The sequence below is a fragment of the Camellia sinensis genome, chromosome 1 (assembly GCF_055761805.1).
Source record: "Camellia sinensis isolate YWXY chromosome 1, ASM5576180v1, whole genome shotgun sequence".
Taxonomy (NCBI): Eukaryota; Viridiplantae; Streptophyta; class Magnoliopsida; order Ericales; family Theaceae; genus Camellia; species Camellia sinensis.
In genome coordinates, this window is record NC_138961.1 from 148,102,566 (window position 1) to 148,128,084 (window position 25,519).

The window sequence follows — 25,519 nt, forward strand, 5'->3', positions numbered from 1 at the left end:
AGAAAAGTTCAAATTTGGACAATTATTGTGCTCCGGTTTTAATTTATCATTTTAATGTGATTGTTAAAAAACATATATTCTAAATGCTAGGTTGACTCAGAAAATGTGAGTTTGATTATGGGTTTCTCAAAGAATGTAGAGAGAGAGAGGTTATTTGGGACTTGGTTAGTGCTCTGTTATCAAAAAATGACACAAACTTCATAAATTTCAACATAATACGTATAAATTATAACTGCATTTTAATCTTAAAATTATTTACACCGTAACTTTAGGCACGAGCATACGCTAGTACCCTTATATGAGAAGTTTGTATATCATATACACCTATTATGTATTTTTATAATATATATTATGTATTTTCATAAAAAAATATTATGTAATTTTTTGATAGAATTACGACAATATGTGATTCAAAAATAAAATTACGCATTTTTGTAATAATGTTATACATTTTTGTAAAATTGTCACACAATTTTTTATGGAGAAATTATAAATCAGTTGTACTTTAAAAAAATAATTACATAGAATGGAAAAGTTAATGTACTTAATAATTAGAGTTTGTAAAAATTATCATTAATTTGATTTTTTTTTTTTCAAATTATATACTGATATGTTATTGCCCCATTTTTATTCAAATACTTTCTAATAAGAAAATGTATAACATTACAAAAAAAAAATGCGTAACATTACCACTAAATATGTGTATAATTTCATTTTTGAATCACAAATTTTCGTAACTAAGCAAAACATATGTCATCTTCTAAAAATCTTACATAATACAAATGTATATAGCTAATTAATACAAAATAACGTCTTTTGTGATTCTAGTGATTCTAATGCATCATGTGAATCCTAAATAATAACCTACTAATTAGTTGTAACTCTTTGAATGACTCAAATGCAATGGTGGAAGTCAAAACGGATAAAAACAAGCAAAATAAGACAAAAAGTTGTGAAAGCTTGATAAATGGCTCGAGTTGTCTGAGGATGCGGTGAAATGTAAAATTGAGATCTTAAGAAAGTGCTTCTAGCTTTGAATGACCATTCAATGATAACTCAAGTAATCAATATACAAAACTAATTTTCTAATTCTTCAAATCTAAAATTTCAAATTCCAATCACTTTCAATCGTCAATACATCGAGATGCCATAAAATTCAGAATATTGGGTACAAAATCTAAAACCTAACCGCCTTTTTCATCAACCAAGGTCAAACCACAATGTATGATACACACATGCAAGCCAAAGTGTACTAATACACCATGAATCCAACATTGATCATCATCTTAAGGTCTAACATAAATAATTCTCAAAATCATAGACTAAGCATACATGTAAGAACTCCCCAAGGCATAATGGGTCAATTCTATCAAATTATTATGCAAATTTACATTTCATTTCAAGAATACAATGGGGTGAGATGAAGATATATTGAATAAACTTTGTGAACTTTCCTAGAAATTGTGTATGAATTTTGTATCTTTAAACTCCATTACATTTTGTGTAGTAGGAACATATGTCCCAATCTCATGAAGTGTAGGTGTGAAGTGTTTACACCAAATGGAACTACATGGCCTAATTTGACCAAATTAGGCCTAATCTCAAACCATTCTTAATTAATCACATGTCAACCTTAATTAAACTTATATCAAGCTTATTTATTCATAATCTAGTCTCTTGTTTGTCTAGTGTTATTTATGAAGACAACAAAAAATACCGTAACTTGGGTAGGGCTAACCAACTAACGAAGTGGCAACTTGATAGTTAAAACTTTATAAAGATTGCATAATTTTGGGAACCTGATAGTAAAAACTTTACATTTCCAAGTGGGCAAAAGGAGCAAAAATGAAATTTAGAATGAATAAATTCTCAGAGACATGAAGCCACAACTTATGATCTAATAATATCCACAAGAAACAATACAACAAAACCAAAAACTCCAAAGATAGTTTATCTAACAAAAGAATCAATGAAACCACTGCTGCAAAACAAAAATATTATACCAGCTCTTGTTGCTCTCCGATCCATATCTACAAACACAAACACAAACACAACACAACTCTACACTACACTCCCCTCCCTCCCTCCCTAGTACGCTCCTCCCCACCAAAGCTGTTCCTGTACCGACAACGTGATATGTTTCTTATCATGATGCAAACCATGCCCCAATAAAAATATATTCAAGTGGCAGGTTGGTGGTCAACAATCCAAATCCGTTGCTCCTCTGGGTAAAACCATCTTTTTTAGTCACAATTCAACCCGCACACTTCGAGCACAGGACCATCTCTTGAAACAAATGGGTTGATTCGGACCCACAAAAGGGTTAATATTGAAGAAAGGAGAATTGACCAGACCAAAACAATTGTAGGCATCCTATCTTGTTTCCCAAGTAATCCTTTAAGGAAAGGATAAAGGTGCACAATGACCCATATAGCAAATAATAGCCTACCAAACAATGGGCCCCACGAATCATATCCGTTATTAATGGCGTTTGAGACACCAACGACCACCCCAACAATGTTTATAATCAGCAAAGTTGTGGGAGGGATTAGTAGTGATGTCCACTTGAAGAGATAAAGCTCAGAAAATTCCCCATCATCTCCTCCTTTGGAGGTAACAGTGAAGTTGGTGCTAACCCCAGCCAAAACCTTAAGTAGACCCTGGAAGAGAGCAAAGAAGTGTGACGAAACACCGCCAATCACCCAGAACTGCTCATTTCTCCACCAGTCGTCTATTCCAACACCTCCCCATTGCATTTCAAGGATACCAGTTGCAGCAATCGATATGAAGAGGGCCAAAAACACAACGCTCGCATAGTTGCTGATCTGTGTAATAAAGAAAAAAAATGAATGGACACCAAATGTTACCCAAATAAAAATAGAATAAAAATTTGAACTAGGGTGAAGGGTGAGGCATAACATCAGATTGGTCCATCTTATGCTGTCCAAAACTCATAGAATTGGTACAAGAGGATTAATTATGATGCCTAAAAATGGTACAACAGTGAAAAAGATAAGCAGCAGATTGATGAGATGAGCCTTTGCTTTACAAAAAGAAACACAAAAATATAGAGTATATGGTAGGTTGAGAATGCAATGCATCAATATTAGTTTAGTACCTCAGGGACAATGAATTTCCCAGTGAGAAGACAGATGGCTGGAAGGGTACAGTAAACTATCAAGGGAATGGAAGTCCAAGGATAGACGACTGAGTTAATATAGGAGAAGCGTTCCAACCATTTCAATCCGCCCCTATAGCCATACCAGATTGGACAGTGTCTGCTTAGGAAAATCTCAACAGATCCCAGGGCCCATCGAAGAACCTGGTTAAGACGATCTGAGAGGTTGATGGGAGCTGACCCCTTGAATGCAGGCCTCTTAGGCATACAATACACAGACCGCCAACCATGGCAGTGCATCTTGAATCCTGTTAGAATATCTTCCGTCACCGACCCATATATCCACCCAACCTGGTTCAGCATCGCGAAATTCAGTTATAGAATCATGTTTAAACAAAAAATAAAAATAACAATTCAATGCAATTGTGTGATTTTTTACCTCTTTTCCCCACTCTGTTTTGTCTTCATAACCACAGCTGATAACATGAATGGCTTCTTTCAAGAGTGCTGCTGAACCAGCATCCTGAGGTATACCGCCATCCTCCAGAAGTGTGGCAGCTATGAATACAGGAGATTGCCCAAATTTCTTCTCGAGTTTTACTTGGGAAATATGGGTTGAATTTTCCAAAGTTATTTCTGCAATGGAAACCCAATTCAGTTTCACTGGGTCCTCAAGCCTTTTGCTCTTTATTTTTTTTGGTCAAAAAAACATACCACTATGGCGCAATAGCAAGTTACGTAAAAATGAAACCATACCTTCATTTCCCTCTTCAATGGTTTCAAGTGCATGTATCTGCTTTGATGCATCCCTGTGCTTCATTTTCTTCTTCCTCTTATCCTTCTTTGACTTTCCTTTCTTATTCTTTCTGGACCCACAACATAGACAACACCACTTTGGCAAGCAGTTGCATGTTTTTCCAGGGGCCTTCTTCTTCACAGGAGCATCATATCCATAAAGTGCTAGCCTTCTGAAAACACACCCTGTTCCAACATATATCGGTCCTTGCAAACCATCTAACCCCTTCATGTTGATCTGTTTAAATCTGAAAATTTAGACTTTTACAGTAATAACAAAAGTAACACAAATTGAACTTGACAAGATGGACATACGTACATCAAAAAATACAACATTCCTGTTTGAGTATCTATCATGACGATCAATCCCATCAAATCTTTGTGGAAACTGCACGTAGCAAACTTTCTTTCCTGAAATGGGGTCCATCATGAAACACATGGCTTCTCTAAGTGCCTTGCTATTGTTAATGTAGTGATCACAGTCGACATTCAAAAGATAAGGAGCATTAGAGATAATTGCTGAAACCCGCACCTAAAGAAATCATCAAAAGAAACTCATTTAATCTGTGACCCATTTGCAGCTGATTTATTATTATTATTATTTAAAAAGAGAAGGAAAATAAACGACACGTGAAAAAAGAGGTTAGAGCTTTACCAAAGCGTTCATAGCCCCAGCTTTTTTATGATGGTCAAACCCTGGCCTTTTCTCACGAGAAACATAGACCAAACGTGGCAACTCATTTCCTTCGACATCACGAACACCATCACTACCAAGGAATACCTATAAAAAAAATTAATAATAATAAAAAAAAAATTGTGAAATGCTGACTACACATGCATAAGAGACAGCAAAAGTAGCAGTAGGTTATAATTTACAAGCCACTTGCTATAAAATTTTCCCAGATGACAGCATAAAACAAGAGAAACCTGATTGTGCATTAAAAACAAATTTCATACTAAAAAAGGCATTTTGAATCTTATCATTTGCCCATGTAATATTCCTGACTAATCCAAGCAATTGTGATGGGAAACTTGTTTGTACTTTTTTTTGTTGAAACCCGGAATCGGGCCCACTGTACCGACTTATCCGGGGGACTAATCCCACTGTCCACTAGCCCCAAGAAATTGTTTGCACCTAGTAACTTAATAATAGAATTCACATTCCTTGTCTTTGATTCCTAGCATCCAAACAGATAGATGGTCAAAGCGTTGAACTGCAATGGTGAAAAGTAGCAACAGTGGTGATAAAGAACTGACAAAGATGAGAGTGTAGTTAACAGATAGAATAGAATATTGTCTCACCTGAATCATGCCAGGATGGTCACGGACATTGTTCCCAGGCCATGGAGTTCCATCCTGCATTGTCCAACCTTCCTCGGGAACTTTTTGTGCCATGGAAACCAATGCATTTATCCGAACTTTAAATTCTTCATATTCTCTCTGCAACCACAACAAAATATGATCTCACAACATTATGGATGCCTAACACAAATTGGATGCTCAAGAAATCCATGCATCTGATTTGAGAACAAAATTAATTGTCTTCAATACAATTGCAACAGGATTAGTTGCGCTTGCATAGAACAACCAATATAATCACCTGTACAGCGTATATTCTAAAGAAGAATCACAAACCTTAATTGCACGCCGTTCCCTCACGAATGCTGGATGAACTTTGTTTTTCAAGTAGTCAATCTTCTGAGAAAAATACCATTCTGGTGCCCGAGGCTCAATTTTAAATTTTTTGCAAAAGGGAACCCATTTCCTAGAAAATTCAGATGTCTCAGAAAGTGCTTCAAAAGTAAGCATGGCAGCACCATCATCTGAGACATAGCATGCAACTTTCTCAATCGGATAATCCACTGCAAGGATGGATAGAACGGTGTTTGCTGTGATTAGTGGAGGTTCTTTCAGAGGATCAACTGTGCTTACGAAGATGTCTATATCAGCTAATTCAGATGCCTTCCCTTCTTTTTCATACCTGAACAGTGTGGATCAAATAATGAGCCAACATGCAAAATCTTGTTCCAATCATGCAAAATCAAGGCAAGTCAGCTTGAGGACATAGCAAAAGTGGATTGGCTCACAACAAGAGAGAGAGAGTGATTTAATTAATTTTATAGTTTTAATAAAATGCATTTTCCTGTTTCTCAAACTTGTGCACGATTGAACCCATCGGATCAACACTAAAATACTATGATGAATGACATTAAATGACTTTAGACCATATACCTAAGTGATAGCCGATCAAGGTACGTTTCTCGCTCTATTGGGGACCACTTTGGGAATTGATCCAGAATCCATGATACCGCAAACCATATTTCACATATAACAGATGTCAACCACAGGGCATACGCATCATGAACTGGATGGAGAATTCTATAATGAAAAAAGAAGCCAAGAATTACAAGACGGAGTAAAATTATCAATCTGTACGGGCTTATCTTGCTTGAAGAAATGGGCAACTTCCTTGACAGTGGCTGCCTGCCTTCATCCATCCTGATAAGAGTACATTAATAAGCTTGTAAGTGACAAATGGATCATAGGTGAGACAATGTACAGAAACAAGTAATCATAATATGACCATTCATTTTAAAGTTTGCTTCACATGAACTTGTAGCGATTAGAATATTGCAATAACAAAGGACTCCATGACATGAAGTTCAACCAACCCCAAGATCAATGCCAAAGCAAACCTCATGCACATGGAGATCCACCATTCGAAGATTACAACCCCCAATTTCTGCATCAGCCATGTTGAAAAGCCTATTCCTAGGTACCTCCAATGTTTTGAAAACAGGATTGTTGAGTCAACCGGTAAAAGGAACAGGTCAAGGGTCCAACAGTTGAGTCAACCAAAATCAAACTGTGACATCATAATTTTGTCATGAATAAATTTAAATATATATAAACAAAAATATAAGTACTAAAATAACTAGCAAAAATACCTCGAAAATCAATTTTTCTTTATTTATTTTAGAAAAACTACTATTTTTTTTTTATAAAATATATATTAGAAATTACATCCTACCATCTCTTGGGATATCATTGGCTTAGTTTAATAAGTTTTGATACATAACAACAAAATACGCAAATAACTCCCTGGATAAGCATTTTGGTTGCATTACATTGACTAAGTACAAAATGGTTTAGTCCAAAAAGTGATCTATCATTTAAAAAAAAGAGTCAAATGTGTTCTGCTTGCACATCCGAAGGCATGCTATCAGGTGTGAAGCCTTAATTTCAGCTAGGCTTTAGCTCAGCCAGTTGTGGCAGACAGGAACCAGTTTCCACAGGTTCCAAATTTTGCCAGTTTTGACCGGTTTTTAGTTTCAAATGGTTACAGGGGCGTACTCAGATTGGAACTATAGGACCGGTCAACAGTTCAACCAGTTGAACTGACTGGTCCAATCCGGTTTTTAAAACATTGATTACCTAGGCATTTGTCAGGGATTATGCAAAAGGAACTAGCAAGGTGACAACAACACAAGGCATGCACCAAATGTTTAAGTCGACGAGCCAGCTACCAAAGCATACTAGACTATAGCAGTTGCAAGTTTAGGGCTTGTTTGGTTTTGTTTTCATTTTCTTTGTTTTTTGTTTTTTTCTATTTCCATAAATAAATCAATGAGAAGTTTTACAACACAAAAAATAGTTCACCTAACAAGTTTTTTGCATTTCCAAAAAAAAGAAAAGGGAAAACAGAAAAAGGCCTGATATTATCTCATTTTGAAAACAGAAAACAAAAGGCCTAGTATGTTTCATTTTTCAATTCCTATTGGAGATTAGTATTCTCATAAGATAAGGCATAGGCATGTGATTCTTTGTTTTTCTTTTTCTCTTTTGTTTTTTATTTTATTTTTTTTGTTGGTTCCATTACCATGTGTCCACTTTCTTCAACCGATGATTTAGGGACAATACAAAATCAACAGGATGTGAACATAAACATATACTTCCCATTTAATTTTAGGAAATAATGAATTCTCCCTCATGAACCTCTATTCTTTAACACAAAGTTAAGGGCAAGAAGGGATGCCAAACTAGTGTTTCAGAACTTTGTTGCTAACAATCCAAGCCAAAGAAAAAGTCCAAGAGTCATGGTATAAGATAAGAAGTCATAAGTGATCTCATAAAACCTCAATTGCACACAACCAATTTTTGCAAGGTGGTTTACTTGTAATATCCAGAGTTTGTTGCTTAAGCGCAGCTAGGTGCTTTGATAAACATTTGATCAACAGCTACAATTCACACGTTATGTTTATTTGTGAAGGACTCTTAACATATTTTCTTAGAACTGAACATGTTTAACAGGACATGGCATGCAATTGTTTCTTCTAAGTGATTCTTACAATCCTCTATTTTGCTGAAAATGTATTGTTCACATTAAATATTTTGAGTTTCTCTCTTCCGGGAAATTCTAATATACATCTCTTTAAAAAGGGTATACCATATGCACCTCTAGTTATGCTATTTTTTTCTTTAGTTGTGACCAATTTTCTTCTTTAGTTATGACCAATTTTCTTCTTAAGTTATAACATTATTTTAGTTATGACTCATGAGTTTTTTAACTATGCCTCATGTTGTATTTAGTTATGACATTTTTTCTTTTTTTTAGTTATGAGTCAGAAAATTGAAGTTATGCCATTTTTATTTCTAATTATAGGGTGCATATGAGGGTGTGCACCATAGTGTTTCCCCTCTTTGTCATTAAAAAAAAAATAAAAAGTTATACAACAAGAAACTAATTAACATAGAAACTAGAAAAATGATACGTCGTAGCTTACATAGGCAAGTCAACATCATCTAGTTCCCCGTCAAGGTCCCAACCACTACTACTTCCTTGATGATTGGCCACCTGAAGATTATCACCCTGCCTTTTCTTCCACTCCTCCATTCGTTCCTTCCATGCCACACTCCCATAGCCATATAGAGCTATGTCCTTTTCTGGAACCATTGATCTGGGTTGTGCTAAGACATTGAAAACACAAATTTCACAATCTAAAATAAAATCTGTTCCAAGCATCTATAAACATAATTTGACAAAGTAAAATAACATACAAGACACGGATGGAGCAGGAGAAGGGACCGAATGGCTTCTATTTCCAGGACCCATAAACGAGGGAAAAACAAGAGCATGTTGATTAGAAGAAATATCCGAATCCTACAAGAAGAACAATAAGCATTACAACCAGTTGCTAGTATACTTAATTGTGCATGTGCATATGCATGTGCACATGCACATGTACACACATACTCATGTGCGCGTGTGCGCACACACACACACACGGAGAAATTGCAATGCTATTTTATTCACCTCTTCATCATAGGTCAAGCGAGGAATTTCAGGAGGACAAGAAGAACCAAGTTCTGAGGGTGTGCGTGTGGCTGTTTCAGATGTATTAGTGTGGGCACAATATGCAGTGTTAAAATGTGCAGAGACCATTTCCCCAAACAGTTCTTGTGGGCTGCAAGCCTCAAGGTTTGCAAAATCAAACTCGTGCTCCAAATCATCAATGTCATCCTCCTCCTCATCACCCTCAACCCTAGGACTACCTGCAATTTTCATTTAGTTGTAAATGTCAATTCACAAAAATCAAGTCAGGTTTCCAATGAAGATGACACAGGAAATAGCAGTAATAGTCTCACCTTTGATGCGCTTGTATCTTGTTTTACACTGAGGACAAGCCTGGTTTCCCTCTCTTCTCTCATACTCATAGCAAGGTCTGCAAACAGGGAAAGCACATTCGTTGCAGGCAACAAAGGGCTCTCCATCTACATTAATCTCTACCTCATCCCCACAAATTTGACATTCTTGCCCACCCAATTCTTGAACAGATTGAATCTGGAAAAACACAGAAAACCATGATTATACTGCTATCAGTACCAGATGAAAAAAGTTGAGAACAAATTACAAAAACAAAAACAGAAATTATACAATTTCATTTTGCTACAAAAGTGTTTTGTTTACTAAGTTCGTTTGGGGATAAGGTTTATGAGATTGAACTTGTAATTTCAAACTGATTACAAATGAAAACTAGTGATTATTGCAACTTTCAAGTTTTGAAATTCTTTATAGGTTTGATTAATCACAACTAACATTTCAACATTAGTAGATTTTCTTTCAATTTTTATAAACTCAAAGCTCTTCAAATTGCAAATCTTTTTTTTTTTGTTTGTTTTGTCTCTCCAATTTTCTGCTTCGTGTGCTCCAGATCTACTCAGTATTAAAATAGGGAACCCATTAAAATATAGTGAATCCTAAAAACAAATAAGTTATAATATTTCAGTACACCAATTTATAAGAGAGGTCATACAAATTAATCCGGAAATTGGATTCTTGTACATCTTCTTATGATATCAAATTTAGAAATGCAAACGACTGCCTCCATCTACAAATGCAAAAGTTCAGCAGTAGCACTTCATACATACACATATTCAAGCACACACAAAACAAAAACCAAAACGAAACAAAACAAAACAAAATTGACAGGCCAAAACGCCCATAAGATCAAAATAAACCTTGTGCATAGGTTATCAAAAATTAAAATTAAAATTAGAATTTTCATACACCAGTTTTTCCAGTGACAGTGTCTGTATTTTGCTGAATTAGGAATGATGTGTTAAAAAAAATAAAAAATAAATAAAAAATAATCCAATCTAACAATAAAGCAAAAAACCAGGAAAAGAATTCTCCAGTTTTGGATCACAAAAGATGCAAATTATAGCATCCCACATATCAATTGAAAAACCCTAATCAGTAGAAGACTGAGCAATCCGAATCCTGAAACCGAATGGCAGATCATATGTATATATAGACACAAAAGCATGAGAAGAATCAAAATGAAGGGTTTTGAAGGGTCTCTTACCTGCTGTCCAATCTCATCAGCATTGATGATCACAAACTCCTTCCTAATGTGAGACCCAGCAAAAAGTCTTCCTCCTCCAGTGTCCGCCATGACCACAACACCAACACTAACACCAACAAAACCCAAGTGGTGAAATCAACAAATCCAACAGAAAATCCAACTTCCAATGTGACCAACCACCTCCACCTCTAATAATCTCTCAAAAGAACCACCTTTGTCCTGAAAAATCCTGTTTTTTTTAGGCCATTCTGTTCTGTTTATCGTCCCATCCCAAGATACCCAAACCCAACCTCACATAGAAAATAAATAAATAAATAAAAATGGATGAATAATAATTATGGGACCTAAAAGTGCAATGTAGATTAATTTCTTCACAAGCTAATTCTGCTCTGTAATCTGGCTAGCTGGGGTCGATCTGTGTGTGTGGTGAGAGAGAGAGAGAGAGAGAGGAGAGAGAATTTGAAGAAGGTGACCAAATTACAGAAGACGGTGGAGGGAGGAGAAGGAAGAATGCATGGGTCCCAGTATGAAGTGGTGGAGTCCCCACCGCAGTTAGCGAGAGAGAGAGAGAGAGTAATGGGTACGTGAGGGATGAGCGAAACTTTGCCTGTCTTCTATTTATATGATATATTATATGATATGATCTAATCTAATCTAATCTAATCTCTTCTGCTGCTGCTGTTTTTTTTTTTTTTTTTTTTTGTTGTTGTTGTTTTGTGCCTCAACTCTCTGTCTCTCTCTTTCTCTACAGCTAGCAGAGTAAGCAGAGGCTTTGGAGAGAGAAAAATGGAAAGTAATAAGTTGATCATAAAAACGCCAACACAGAGTACGGAGGAGAGAGAGAGAGAGAGAGAGTAGAATGTACGTGATGCAATGACACGATCTTCTCCGCGTGAGCAGATCCTACTTCGTAGGTTTTACGAGATTTATCGAGAGATGTACACGTAACACGTTCATTTTTTTTTTTTTTTTTTTTTTTTGGGGTTAAACACGCGTAACACGTTCTTCTATTACACTATTATATATATAACAATGATTCATCCTTCTTTTTTCCTACCCCTTTGACCCCCTCTCTCTCATTGGTTACATTTTTTTTTTTTTTTTTTTTTACTCCTCCAATCATCACCCGCCACGTGACAAAGGGGGGTGAGGGGTGACTCCCAAAAGGGAGTCTCAAGCATTATTCTTTTATATATATATATATATATATTAATGCATGCCCGTACTTAAAGATAAGATATAAATAATATTGTAATTAAAATATAATTATAATTTATATATATCATGTTAAAATTTATAAAGTTTATAGTATTTATTGTGAAAATCTGAATATAAAAATTAAGTAAATAATTAAATAATAATAATATTATAATTTCAAATATTTTGGTGGTGAATCTTAAAGTGCAAATTAAATATTTGGAAGATCTTTTAATTAATTTTAAAACCTAAAATAAATTTATGGTGGAAGGTCTTTTAATTAATTTTAAAACCTAAAATAAATTTAGAGTGAAAGTCTTTAATTAAGAGGCAAGATTTATTATTAAAAAATATATAGAGTGAGAGGCAAGATTTATTATTAAAAAATATATAGAGAGAGAAGGGTGTGACTTGAACTCTAGACCATAAGATTAATAAATAAGACTCTTACCATTTGAATTGCATACAACTTATATATATGTTTTTATATTTATCTATTTATTTGACCTACACATGTTTTAGGTGTACCCAACCATTAGTATAAAATAAAATAAAAAAACAAAAGAAAAACCATAACTCTCTTATTATTTTCAAAACACAACGCAGCCACTTTAGGTTTCTTAGCAGCCGTAAGTCATTGCGAGGGAGAGAGAGAGAGAAATTTCTAGCATCTTGTGGTTCTAGAACTTTAAGGTATTGTTCTTCTATAATATATTATATCTATGATTATTGTGTATAGATGTTTCGGTGTATTGATTGGAAGAAAAAGGAATGAATTGGGTGATTCTCTTAGTATTCTGTGTATATTATTATCATACAAAATTTTAAAGCGAATTAGGGAGCTAAAGTCGTTAGATAAGAATTCTGCACAGAATAACAAACTTTAAAAATCAAGAAATCATATCAAACGAATGAATTTTGAACTAAAATTTTTACAGTAGATTAATTACATATTGAATTGCATATCTGAATTTTTTCATAATTTTTGGGAGTCAAAATCCATATAAACTGATGCATTCAAATCTGTCCAGAAAACTGGTTTTAAACTGTAAATTCGAGAGTGTTGTTCTCTTTGGGTATAAATTCAAAAATTATCAAATCAGTGTCATTAGAACCGGTTACGAGACTAGTTTCTTACATTTTTTGCCTTACATTGATTGCTCGTGTATATTAAGAGAACCGTCAATTCTTTTAAAGTGCTGTAGAAAACAACCTGATTGGATATAATAAATTGTAGATAATTATTTTGATAAGCAAATCAAGTGAAACCAATTGGGTTTGAAACTTAGGATCTATTAGTTGATATCTTGAGGTTTTTGAAATTTTTCGAATAGCGTGGAGTAAGTTTTGTAATTTTCAAAGTTAGCGAATAGATTGGAAAAACTTGTTTAAAACGCCGTTTTATCTTAAAGTTATTTTTAGTTAAGTTTTGATCGGAACCCATGTCTTGGGTGATTTTAGACCTTGAAGAACATGAATATAGGTAATATTTAAGAGTAACGGTGAGTTGGGTTAAGCCGTGTTAGTGCGCTTTAGTTTGGGGTTACTTAGTTTATTATTCCTTTTAGTATGTTTGAATTAATGGTGACGTGTAGTTTTAATACTTTGTTCAGGGCACTAGTTGGACTTTCATACTTTACTTGAGGATTATATTATTTCGTTTTCAGGTGAGTAGTTTCATGCTACATATTTTTATAAATGTTTCCCTACCTTGAACTGTTGGAAAATTAAATTGTTGTTTCATAACTAAACTGTTTTGATAAATTATTATATTATCAATAGAATTAAATTATTTCTGAAACATGTGTGAACTTGGTATACTATAAACTTTTTGTTTTGGCCCCATGTTTATAATGATGAACTACTATGTCTTGCGAAACTGAGGTGTATTGATTATTGAGACCATATGTGTATTTAGTCCAGGGAAGTTATTCCACTGTATGTGGTGACTCTGGCCACTAGGGAACAGATCCGGGTTGGGCCGTGATGTCTCTAGTGCTCAACGATTGTAAGGAAAAGACCTTAAAAAAAAGGTAGGTGACCTTCAATCGGATCATCTTAGAGAAAAGGCCCAGGTTGCCATCCTGAGAATAACTCTTAGTTCGGTATTGGATCCAACGGGGCTTATAACCTTGAGAACTGTGTGGCATATTATTTGTTTTTCTTGGTACCCAGAAAATTATTGGTGTTCATGTTGTAATCTGTTTTAAGTGAAAAATGTCATTTATCATGTTCTTGCGAGACATGAGTAGTTTAACTACTGAACTGTGGAACCTTCTTTTTGAAACAGATTGTATTTACCAAACTATAGGCCAATCTACTTTCTGTGATATATATCTTATTTTGGAATTTATCCCTGTTTTCAAAACTGTATTTACTATCCATGTTGCTACTCACTGAGCTATCAGCTGTCTTAGTTTTTTTATCACTTCCAGGTGTTAGAAGGATTTAGAGTGGATTTATGGCATAGCAGGGACTCAATTGCATGGACCTCTAGGACATTCATTTATTTTGTTTTAGATTGTCATGTCCAGTTTGTGCATATTTCTTTTTATTTTTATTGAGATTCGTTTAGGATTATTTTGATATGTGGGCTGTTTATACCCCATAAGTTTGGATGGTTTTGATTACGGTTGATTTTGCCGTTTATAGTTATGGCATGTCACTGGATTGAGTTTTGGTTATTTATTACTGGACTATTGTATAGTTATTCAATGTATTTATGAATTCGTGTTTAGGCTTACGTGTGCCTTGGGCTAAGGCCCTGTGGGCCACGGCCGGTCATACCCGGATTTGGGGTGTGACATTTATTGATAAAAATATTGAAAAAATATAAAGAAATACTATTTTTCTTAAAGAACTTGTAATAATTTTACTTGTATCACACGCTCTATAGGACTCAAATAAAATAACAACTCCCCTAACTTTAATGCAAATTAAGAAACAAACATATAAAATTTAAAATGCTAAAAATATAAGAGCAAGCCAAAAAAAATTATTAACACTAAACAAAATATACAAATCAAAACTATTGTATACTTGCTAACATTCAATAAAAAAAAAATTTACTGGACACCAAATAAAACACACCCGCAAGTGCTCTGCAATCTTAATAAACTAATGTATGCCCGTGCCTGAAGGCACGGTGTAAATAGTATTTTTTTGAATAATTTTCATTTATCATTCTCTCTTAAGCTAGGAACATTGACAATTAAATATACTTAAAATTCTGTTTACCCATGACACACAAAATGAATAGATAGCATGCATTTGAGCAAAAGGATCCCCTTTATTATAGATACAACTTCAAAATAAGACGAATAACAAAATGGTGTTCTCCCTTTGGAGCACCCCATGCCAATACGAAAATGGTGTTCTTGATCAAAATCAAAATAGCAGACCCCTGCAAATGTCTACCTCTCAAACCAAATCTATATAAGTTTACACAACGTCAATCTGCCTCTAAATAATCTTTAACTTTATACAATGTCAATCATTTTCAAAATTTGGCAATCAAAGTCATTAATTACATCAACTACGACAACTTTAAAATTGAAATTGTTGCATTAAAAAATAACTAAAGTAAAATGCCTTTAAAGTGGTCCAATAGTCGTTTTAGTAGCAATATATGAAATAAATAAAAAAATCAAATCAAATCAAACGGATTAAAGGATGTTATTTAGAGAAAAAAAAAGTTTAATATGAATTGCTAGCATATCACTCATGCCTAAAAGCACTCTCGTATAAACAGCTTAAATGGCTGAATCTTTTCTCTATAAAAAATAAAAAATAAAAGATAAATCATATGACATGGAAGCTTGAAGAAATTACCTTGATTGGAGAGTTCAAGGGTGCCATTGGTTTGTTTCCTTCTATCAATGAACAACCCCAGACTTTTTCAAAAGCTTCTTCATCTCATCCAATTCCTATAGATTCATATCCAACCAACAGTGGTAGAGTATTTAGCATGAATAAGGAAGAAGATTAAAACAACAAAATTACTTCAAGAACATGACATATTTCAAAAAGTTATTTAGGAACATAAAGTCTAAATAGGAGTATTTAGAAACATAACATATTGTCATAGTACACATTAAAAGTAGAAAATTTAAAATTTACTTGGCAAAAGTGTCATCCTTAAAAAATATATAAAAACAACGCCCAAATAGTACACATTAAAATCCATTTAAACTATTAAGATAACCGTGGAATATAAAATTTTATAAAATTCATGTGAGTTTACCACTTTGGATGTTATTTAGGATAACCCTCTATCACTTTCTTCAATCTTCACCTACACCTATTCATATTCATTTCACTTCCAATACATGACCATAAGCAAAATATCAAACCAACCCCTTTGGATCCATTTGGTTAGCTCATGGGCAGCAACCAACCCCCTGCCACAACAAAACAAAATTTAGATTGAAACTAAATAAACTATAGGACTAAACTGATATAATAAAATTTATTTTTGCCCTGACCAATCATTTTCAAAATTTGGCAATGATAAAACCAAAAATAGTATAAATTTTGTCCTCAAACTCCTAGCTTTGCACCAATATAAATTTTTTGATAGCTAAAAGAAGTATTAGTATATTCAGAAAATGTATTAGTATATTCACAAATTACTTTCACAAAGTTTTAAATTTACACTTGAAAACGAAGTGTATAGTTCCATACACTTGAAAATGACAAATGAAGATAAGTTTCTTCATCAGCAAAAGGGCAAAAATAACTGTAAAGCTAATGATGCCTAAGCTCTCCTAGTGTATAACTCGTGCCTGAAGGCAATCCCAACAAAAAAAAAACTGATAACACTGATTATTGGGATTTCTCAAGTGGTAGCACTTGTCAACCTTCACTGGGTTTAACAGAATTACCAAATTCAATAGAGTACTCACCAATTTTGCTAACTGTCATAATTGATAAGTAGCTCACAACCTAGTAATGACATCAACTTCATCACCACAACCAAGGTTGCTCATTTTCATCAGACCCAAATTAGCATGACCGATCAAAAACTTATCATAGAGTAGAAGCAAGCTGTAGAGGCACACACTACGTCCTAATTTTCAATAGGAGGAGTACAAAAAATATGTAACAGGACATTATTAGCTATCTCGACCATCCTTTTCTTTCAGGATGGAATTTTTATAAAGATACCCCATTGCTTAAAATAGATTATAAAAAATGAAATGCGAATTTGGGAAGGGAATAGCTCCAATGACCTTTTTCCACACTCACAGCATTCTCATTGAAATTTCATATATAATGGAAAACCAATCTGCTAACCAAAACATTTATGGAGCAACGGGTTCAATTGGAGAAAACAAAATTAAGATCAAATTAAAATAGTCAAAGTCATCCACAACATGTTCTTTCACCATCCTATTACGAAAATGGGTCAAAGCCATGGCATCATTTGCCATAAATATTGCAAAGCCAAATTGCATCTCACAAAAGTATTATTTGATATAAAATAGAGAGAGTTACCATACCAAATTCAAAGCACAAAAACTCTGAAGGTAGTCAAGCTTATGCTTCCACTTGGTAACTACAGTGAAGGAAATAAAGCAGAGACTCTATTTTAGGTATTTTATCAAACATTCTACTGACAAAATTACAGAATATGCTATATAATCGCAACACATAAAAACATAAGAGTTTGACTATAACCTATAATCAAATCAAAAATAGTATGCGAAGGGAAAATTTTGAGAAAATGAATAAGCATTGAGTTTTACCTGGGTTTAAGTCTCATCCACCTGTAAATTATAGGAAAAACTTTTTATTAAGAGGAAATTAGATATAATAAATAAATAAAACCCTCAACCTATAAGAAAGGTGTAGTAGAAAGTAAAAAAGAAACTATATTACATGTTACTCCTAGAGTATCTAATAATTTTCTATTTAGAAACGAAATAACCAAGTCTACCTTTCTATAGATCCTACAATTGCTAACCTTCCTCCCTAAAGACTTGTGGCATCATTAATATAAACAAATTAAATTGATTAACTCCAAGTTCCTGATTTCAATTAAAAAAAATAAAAGTGATATTGTTGGGTGCAAGGGGATACATGGAACCATGTGAAACAGAGGTAAATATAGAATGGCATTAAATAAAATAAAAGGACAAAGTTTCAATTCTAATTGTAATGAAAAGAAGGGATAAAGAAGTGGGGTTGGAAACAGTTAGGGAGGGTTATTGTTTTCTATATCAAATCAGTGATTGTTACATTACAGCTTTTGAAAGTTGGAGTAGTCATTTTGTTTTCTTTGGTGCTGAAGCTGAAGTAGACAAAATGCAAGTAATAGATATCAGTGGAGGAAGTTTCAAAGAACCTTGTTTAAAGCCAAGAACAAAGTCAATAAATTCAAGCTCTTTTCATCTCGTTGAGATATCTATATCTAAGACTAAGAGACACCCTTCCTGAATGGATGATTGGGGTTAATGTGTTACACTTAAAAAAGAAGCTGATATTTCTTTCTTCATAAATATGATTTTTTTAGAAACATATTCAGAATTTAAAAATGTTTCCAAATTATTTTTGAAAACACACACACACTCTCTCTCTCTCTCTCTCTCTCTCTCTCTCCATCTTCCCCACTTTTAGAATCATAGAAAACCATGTTTTTTAAAATCAACACTCATTAAACCCATTTCATAAATCAAAATCATGTTAGAAATCAAAACTCATTTCAAATCCAAAACTAAAAGCTGCATAAGAAAAATAAAAAAAACAAACAGAACACCACAAAAACAAAAACAAAAACAAAAACAACAAAAACAAACACATCAAATTAAGGTTTACAAACACAAACCCAACACAAACATATCAGTTTTAATATTTAGAAAAAACAAACCTTAGAAAAACAAACCCAAATTGATGTATATAGTGTCATTGTATGCCCTGGTTCAACTTTTTCTAGGTTTAGTGTGATTCAATTTAATACATGGATTAAGATTTCGAAAACACAAACCCAAACACTCTTGACGGTGAACGGAGGTGTCGTGGCAGGTTAAGAGAAGATCCGAAAGGGAGAAGAGATGAAGAGTTGATGTCAGTGGAGATCGGAGGCGACGTAACGGTGGAAGCGGTGCGACTATGGAGAGTTGTTGTCAGTGGTAGAGATGTTGCCGAGGGAGAGAGAGACCTCTGAGAAGTTTAAAGAGAGAGAGAGAGAGAGAGAAAGAGAGAGAGGTGCAAATTTGAAAAGGAATATTTGCAAGCCTTGTAGTCTTGGGTGCAAAGTTTTACGGTTAAGTGGGCGGGAAGTTAAAGTAGAGTGGGAGAGAAAGTCTCATCTCTACCGTCCATCCTTAAGCAGAATGAATTCTAACCATTGAAATGTCCTAGTAGGACAATTGTCTCAAATATAAATTCAAAAACTTTTCTCCCTTATTATATAGATATATATGTGGTGTTTTGAGAAATTAGTAAAGAGTTAGGTAGCGTTTGGTAAAATTTTTTAAATATGGTTTGAGAATAGAATTGTATTTTTAGGTTTGTGAGTTTTAAAATTATGATTTAAGTGTAGATAATTTATTTGGTGAATGAGTTTTAAAAAGAGTGAGAAATTTTTGATGTGATATATGATATCTGATATAAAAATTTACAATTCATAACCAAACACATAATTTAAAAATCTATTAAAAGCTCATAAAAATTTTTTAAAAAATCCAAAAATATTGTTTTATTAAAAATATATTAAAAAAAACAAGTGTCAATTGCAAAAAAAAATAAAAATGGGAGACTTATTTATAAGTCATTTTTCAGACAATTATGGTAGACTAAGTCCTGTGTAATTTCTTATAGAGTCTCAAGTCCTATTGAGATAGAAATGTATTCCACAAAATCCTACATAAACGTAACGTGTAACGTGACACCTACATAAACGTAACGTAACGTAACACCTACATAAACGTAACGTAACGTGTCACGTTACATTTCGCAAACTTAATGATCTTGCTTGGTTACATTTTTCTAAAAACAGTTTTTAGAAAATTCTACTTTTTTATTTTTCGTGTTTTTTTGTTTTTACTGAATTTTTTTAATATTTTATGCAAATTTTTTACTTTTTAGACACACCTAACATAAATACACCTAAAAAGTAAAAAAATTGTAAAAAAAATCTTTTAAAAATTTACTAAATACAAAAAATACAAGAATTCAGTACATTTTTTGTATTTTTTTGTATTTCTTAATTTTTTAAAATATTTTTTAAATATTTTTTTTATTTTTTAGATACATCTAAGTAAGGTGTATCTAAAAAAATAAAAAAAAATGTTTAAAATTTTAAAAATATTCACTAAAAACGAAAAAATATTAAAACCAAAAAACTCAATTTTCAAAAAACTTAATCTAGAAAACTCAAACCAAACACACTGAATGAGTTTTTATTTTTTAAAATTGAATGTGAAAATGTTACTGGTTTATGTTGGTGTCACGTTACGTTTCATATAAATATGATCTATGGTAACATTCAATTTCCTATGAAATTGAATGTTGCCATAGATCATAGGTGTCACGTTACGTTACGTTTATATAGATATGATCTATGGTAACATTCAATTTCCTATATATGGTATTACTATTATTTATGATATTAACAACTAATATTGAGGGTAAATGTGTCAACAAACTTCCCACAGGATTTATGGGAACATAATTTTTTTAGTAGGACCATATGTAGCATAAGTCTCCCTAATAGGACTTATAAATAATTTTTCTTAAAAAAATAAAATAAAAAATAATAATAATAAAAATAAAAAACCGCACTGTTCAGGTCAATTGGTTGATCAACCGACCGGACGACTGATAGACCAAATTTCAAAATTTAAAAGCCCGCCTAGAACGAGTTTTCAAAAGGAGGGGGTGAAATTAATTTTTCAAAACTCAAACTAAATATCATACTAGAATGTATAAAACTATGATTCCAAAATCCTTCCGAACACTTTTGTTGGTTTTTTTTTTTTTTTGTGATTTTTTAATTTTTTTTGTATTAAAAAAGAAAGAGGTAATATGACTAAAAAAATTAAAAAATTGACTTTTACTGTGTTGCCAAAAACACACCTACATAGCCCTGTCTGTTTTAGGTTCGATTGGGTAATTAACATTTCAAAAATGTTTGAAAGCACTAATAGTAGAGTTCTAATGAGAACTTTACTTATGTGGCAGTGGACCCTACTCATGAATGATTTGATGTATGTTTTTTTTTTTTTTTGGTCCATGCCACATCATTAGTGCCATTGTTAGAACTCCAAATTTAGAGTTATGAATCATTGCTCTTAACATTTTACTCCCAACAAAATTATAAAAAATATATTAATTTATATAAAAACAATTAAATATTCATTCTATGCACTTTATTTATTTATTTTGTATATTCTTGCTTTAAAAAATTAAAATTCATTCTCAAATGTATTTTTTACTTCATATTTAAAAATCACTCTGTTTTGTTTAGAGTTTTCAGTTTTTCAAGTTTTTATTTTTAATATTTTGGTTAATTTTTTATTTTTATTTTTAAATGTATGTAATTTGGATATACTTAAAAAACTAAAAAATATTCGTGAAAAAATATTTTAAAAAATCAATAAATATAAAAAAAAAATACTTTTGTATTTATTTTGTATTGTTTAGTATTTGGTGAATTGTTTTAAAAAAAAAACTATAAATTTTATACTTTTTAAATACATTTAAATTTAGTAGATTATAAAAGTAAAAAATATTGATTAAAATATTTCAAAATTGAACTAACGGTCTCGTATGTCTCACATTAATCATATTTGTTTTGAGGGTAAATTATAAATAATTTTTGAAAATTTGTTTAAAATACCGATTATTTTATGTGATTTCAAAAATTATAAATATTTTTTTATCAGAATTTGTCATTTAACAAAATTAAAAAAATTTGAAATTCTTAATTACTCTCCTATAGAATAATAAAATTACTAGATCAATCTATACCAAAAAAAAAAAATACTAGAATTGATAATTGAAATATATTTTTGACATTATTAAAAAGTATTAATTGACTTAATGATTGATTAATGAAAGAAGACATTTGTTATGCGATTAAAAATTTAAAATGATGAAATGTAATTTCTAAAATTACATGAAAAAATTAGTATTTTAAACAAATATCAAGGAGTATATTTGTAATTTATCCTTCTTTTGAAATAACAAAGTACTTTACAAATAGAATTTGTATATATAAAATACATTCAAAATGATATAGCAGTAGCATGCTTGTAATTAAAAGGCACAATATTGAGTATATTGGCAAGAAATGAGAGGCTTATAGAATGTCATGTCATTATGTATGAATTTTTTATATAGAAATTGTGTTTGTTTTGTATTAGGAAAATTTTATGGTACATACCCCTCAAATGTGGGTAATGCTATGGTATATTATATGCACCATTTATTACACATTTTTGTGGTAAATAGTATATATTTCTTTTGATAGAATTATGACAATTTGTGATTCATAAATGAAATTATGTATTTTTGAGTTAATGTTACATATATATTTTTAATATTTTTGTTATAATGTTATAATTTTTTTTGTTAGAAAATATTTGAATAAAAAAATGTGTAATATTACTATAAAATGCGTGACTACGTTTCTAAATCATAAATTATCGTAATTCTACCAAAAAATTATGTAATATTTTATCACAAAAATGAATAACATACACCATAAAAATACGTAACAAGTGCATATATGGTATACACCTTTAAGGAATGTATACCATAGAATTTTTCCCATATTTAATAAGTTTGGATTTGCTAAAGTTGAAGATCTCAACATGTAAAGTTAGTGCATTATATGACTAATACGTACTTATCTGGTAATGATTTAAATTGTTCATCTCATATGACAAACTGAAAAGAATATGCATACAAAAAATTAGGTTGTTCAAGCATAAATAATCACATGATCAAATTGTGTATATATTATAACAGATGGATGATTTATTCTTACAAACATGTAAGCCTCAAAAATAAAAATAATCTAAAAATATGACAATTGATGTTGAATTAACTTAATTTTTTGCATAAATAATTTTATGTTATATAAGATGAACAGTTTATATCACAAAAATTAATCAATTCACCATGAAATTGAGATCTTCAACTTTAACAAATTTCAACTCATATTTAATACCCCTGTTAATGCTCCAATCAAACTTATCCATAAACTCTTCTAAGGCTTCTTTAGATTACATCGTCTCTCTATTTTTTTATATATTTTTTTTAAAGAAAGCCAAAAACTAATTTTTAACCTACTTTTCAAAATAATCCTAATATACTGGTGTTGTTGGGGTCAGTTCACATATGGGGCTTTATTTGGATTTAATTGGGACTTTGTAATTGGTGTTTCAAATTGTTCAATCTAATAGACTGGATATTGAATTATCAAAAAAATAAATATATTGGTATTATCACCATGATATTGTATGTAAGAATTTTTTGCTTATTTTATTAACATTTTTTTTTCCTTTTTCTTCTCTCACTCTCTCTCTCTATTTTACTGTGTTTTGTATAGATGCATCCCACACATGAAGAAGAAGAAAAAGAAAAACAATTTCAATCAGGAATAAAATATTTTTAGATGAGTTTTCATTTATTTTTAGTATTTTTTTTATATTTTAATCAATTCTTTGTATTTCTTATATGCATATAAAAAGTAAAATAAATTAATCAAAATATTAAAAAAAGCAATGAAAATTGATGAAAATTCAAACAAAAATTTTTGTGCATTTTTGTTCAAGTTTTTATTTGCTTTTAGTGAGATGTATCTAATCTTGATGTATCTATAAAATAAAATGAAAAATTGACTAAAATATGAAAAAATAAATTTCAATAAAAATAAACAAAATCCGTTTAAAAATAATTTATGAGAATTGTAACCAAACAAATGGGGACAAAAGAAGGTTAGGAATTCTCTCTACAAGAACCAACTTGGGTATAAAAGAATTTGTACCTATGGCATTGAAAGTATAGGAGGAACTTGTTGGAAAAAATAATTTTATGGTAATTTTAATGTGAAATTAAATTAGGTCCTAATCCCCGATTGAGGTGAGATCAAATGGGTTTAGATTTTTTGTAACAAGATCTTTACGCCACAAAAAGAATGACAAAAAATCGTTGAGAACTGAATAAGAAATTGTCTCATAAAATTAGTCTCATGAATAAGGTATTGTGAATGGTGTATACTTATCCCATATTGATTATAGAGGAAAATATTAATGGGTATTTAAATCCCAAGTTTTTGATAAGGGCATGAGTTTTTTGGGGCATCCAAATTTTTTGAAGGAAGGAAGTTATGAATGCCTTAAGGATGAGCTTGGGCCAAGACTATGGTCCAAGTTAGTTATGCAAAAACTGTCACATGTGCGCACTGCTCGCCCGAGCTGGGTCCGTGGTCTGTGGATCTTGGGACTTGGGCTTAAGGGTTAAGTTTGGGCTGGGCTAGATTGGTGGCCCATCAACTTAATCCTTTTTGGACTAAGTCTGTTTGGTGGCTGCAAATATACACATGTGTATATAGATTGTGTAACTTGTACACTTATTTCCGATCAATTTTGCTGTATTAGTTGGGCAGTTTTGTAGAAATGAATTCTACATTGATTGATAGAAGGCTCCTTATCTCTCCCTCTTTGTGTATAGAAAGAGACCTCCCTCTTTGTTTGTGACATACAAAATTTCTTTGCTCTCAAGTCATAGTCAGTATACTCATAATATATTCTTCCTGTGTGAGAAAGTATTGCCATTGTCAGTCCGCTATAGCTAAATAGAAGGTGTTTCTGACTTAGCAGGTTCTAACTATTATATCTTGGGAGATATACGCTGGCGTACCTCTAATACTTACGGTGAGATGACGAATCTGTTTTAAGGAGTTTGTGGTACACAAGTTTTAATTTGCTTCATTTTCTTTTGTTATCTATTTCTGTTTATCAAGTTGTAATCTTTTGTATGATTTAGTCTCATGATTTCTTATTCTATAATTTTAATTTAATTAAATATGAGTTTATTTATTTTATTTAAACATATATTTTGTACAACAGAACTCGCTATGTTAAAATGACAGTTGAAAAAAAGGAAAACAATACATGCAGAATATCTTTTATAAAAGGAGGATGAAATGTACCACTCTAAAGGGTACATACATTGTAAAGGAACATCAGAATCATCTACAAATTACAATTACTATTGAAGTGCCAAGTAATTCAATTGAAGAAAGGAAAAAAAACAAAAAACAAACAAAACTAGGCACGAGTTAAAATTAAATTAATTTCTATCAATTTATATGTTTCCTCATAACTTATGCTTAAAATTTTCTATAATTGTTTTCCTAAAGGTCTATGTTGCTCTGAATTTAAGTAAAATAAAGTAGATTATGTGGTTTTTGTTGTGCAAAAAAAAAAATATTCTAATATGAACCTTTAAGTTTCTGTTGTTGTTGCTATGGAGGTAAAGTAGTGCTCGGTACAGTGAAAATTGAGTCTTGTTAGTGTGGACTTTTGGAGCG

At 31.9% G+C, this 25,519-nt stretch overlaps 1 protein-coding gene across 1 annotated transcript; it reads right to left on the minus strand.

The window, feature by feature from the left end:
- Positions 1-1,827: 1,827 nt before the first annotated feature.
- On the minus strand, positions 1,828-11,684 carry LOC114296017 (cellulose synthase A catalytic subunit 6 [UDP-forming]). Its single transcript, XM_028240302.2, has 14 exons — positions 10,780-11,684; positions 9,560-9,755; positions 9,228-9,466; positions 8,972-9,074; positions 8,698-8,881; positions 6,146-6,412; positions 5,549-5,894; positions 5,216-5,353; positions 4,569-4,694; positions 4,233-4,445; positions 3,875-4,151; positions 3,558-3,754; positions 3,119-3,469; positions 1,828-2,825 (listed from the first exon to the last, which is right to left on the minus strand). Exons 1-14 carry the CDS (start codon positions 10,867-10,869, stop codon positions 2,244-2,246), a joined length of 3,309 nt encoding a protein of 1,102 aa, XP_028096103.1. The 5' UTR covers positions 10,870-11,684; the 3' UTR covers positions 1,828-2,243.
- Positions 11,685-25,519: the final 13,835 nt, after the last annotated feature.

Coding starts and splice junctions, on each gene's coding strand:
- LOC114296017 (XM_028240302.2), bottom strand. CDS start 10,869: ATGGCGGACACTGGAGGAGGAAGACTTTTTGCTGGGTCTCACATTAGG. Junction 4,446..4,568: donor CTGGGGCTATGAACGCTTTG/GTAAAGCTCTAA, acceptor TGATTTCTTTAG/GTGCGGGTTTCAGCAATTAT. Junction 3,755..3,874: donor CATTGAAGAGGGAAATGAAG/GTATGGTTTCAT, acceptor TTTCCATTGCAG/AAATAACTTTGGAAAATTCA.